The 1,707-nt window shown below is 33.3% G+C and overlaps 2 protein-coding genes across 2 annotated transcripts; one reads left to right on the forward strand and one right to left on the reverse strand.

The window, feature by feature from the left end:
* Positions 1-695: 695 nt before the first annotated feature.
* Positions 696-916, forward strand: NEPG_02558 (uncharacterized protein; the record flags this gene model as incomplete). Its single annotated transcript, XM_013204931.1, has 1 exon — positions 696-916. The coding sequence occupies exon 1, from the start codon at positions 722-724 to the stop codon at positions 914-916; it is 195 nt and encodes a 64-aa protein (XP_013060385.1). The 5' UTR covers positions 696-721.
* Positions 917-996: 80 nt separating this feature from the next.
* NEPG_02559 (uncharacterized protein) lies at positions 997-1,361 on the reverse strand. Its single transcript, XM_013204932.1, has one exon. The coding sequence runs from the start codon at positions 1,347-1,349 to the stop codon at positions 1,140-1,142; it is 210 nt and encodes a 69-aa protein (XP_013060386.1). The 5' UTR covers positions 1,350-1,361; the 3' UTR covers positions 997-1,139.
* Positions 1,362-1,707: the final 346 nt, after the last annotated feature.

Here is a 1,707-nt window from a genome sequence, read left to right on the forward strand (position 1 = left end):
AATTACTAAATTACAATTCCTCCTCTCTTTCTATACTCTGTGTACACTCTTTATACCTGCCATGTATATCCTTTTATTCTTTCGTATCACACTATATTTGACCATGTCTGATATGTATTGATTATGCTCACATACTCCCCTTCTTCTCGCTCTGTTCTCTCTTTTTATGTGATCATTTCCCTTTCTTGTTGTTTTTGAGTTGCTTATCTGAAATATTCTTTTTGCTTTCTCTCTCTATACTCTCTATAGAGTATAATAAAATTAAATAATGATCATTTTTTCCTGATTCCGTTGTATTGGTCTGTTTACGTTGTATTTATAGACTAATTAGTATATTTACGTTGTAATTAGTCTGTCCCGTTGTATTGGTCTATGCCCGTTGTAACTGTAGACTAATTCTCGGATTCCCGTTGTATTAGTCTAGCCCGTTGTATTGGTCTATTCCCGTTGTAACTGTAGACTAAATTTCTATTTCCCGTTGTAATTAGTCTAGCCCGTTGTATTGGTCTATACCCGTTGTATTCGTAGACTAACTTTCTATTTCCTGTTGTATTGGTCTATAGCCGTTGTAACTGTAGACTAATTTCCCTGTCTCTGTTGTATTCATAGACTAACTCGCTTTATACTCCCTTTATACTCTCTTTATTTTCTTATTCTTTTTATTTTTATTTATTTTTGTTCTCTGTGTGTGTGTATAGAGAGTGTAATACACCTTAGAAATATGAAAGTTGTAATATCTCCTGTCTTTCTATACTCTGTCTATACTCTTCCTGTCTGCCATGTATGTCCCTTTGTTTTCCATTCTCACACTATTCGGGTTATATTTGTTATTTCTGATTTATGCTCACATATCTACCCTTCCTCTCGCTCTATTCTCTTGATTAGTGTGATTATTTCCCTTTCTTGTTATTTTTGAGTTGTCTACTTTGAAATACTCTCTTTTTGTTCTCTCTCTATACTCTCTATAGAGTATAATAAATAAAATTAAATAATGATGATTTTTTATTATTCCCGTTGTATTAGTCTGTCTCTGTTGTAATCATAGACTAAATTTCTATTTCCCGTTGTAATTAGTCTGCCCCGTTGTATTGGTCTGTCTCTGTTGTAATTGTAGACTAACTTTCTATTTCCCGTTGTAATTAGTCTAGCCCGTTGTATTGGTCTGCCCCGTTGTAATCATAGACTAACTTTCTATTTCCCGTTGTAATTAGTCTAGCCCGTTGTATTGGTCTATGCCCGTTGTAGTTGCAGACTAACTTTCTATTTCCCGTTGTAATTAGTCTGCCCCGTTGTATTGGTCTATGCCCGTTGTAGTTGCAGACTAACTTTCTGTTGCCCGTTGTAATCATAGACTAACTCTCTTTTTTATTATTTTATTTTTATTTGTTCTCTCTTATACTCTATAGAGAGTGTAATACCTCTCAAATTATGAAATTTAAAACATCTCCCCTTTTTATATATTCTGTGTACACTCTTTATACCCGTTCTATTTATCCCTTTATTTTTCATTTTCACACTATGTCTGACCGTGTCTGATTATCTGTTGTTTATACTCATGTATTCCTTCTCCTCTCGCTGTGTTCTCTTGATTGGTGTGATTATTTCTCTTTCTTGTTATTTTTGAGTTGTTTATCTGCAAATACTCTTTTTTATATCCTCTCTCTATACACTCTATACACACATAATAAAATAAATAAAATAATGATC

The sequence above is a fragment of the Nematocida parisii genome, assembly GCF_000250985.1.
Source record: "Nematocida parisii ERTm1 unplaced genomic scaffold supercont1.9, whole genome shotgun sequence".
In the NCBI taxonomy this organism is placed as follows: domain Eukaryota; kingdom Fungi; phylum Microsporidia; genus Nematocida; species Nematocida parisii.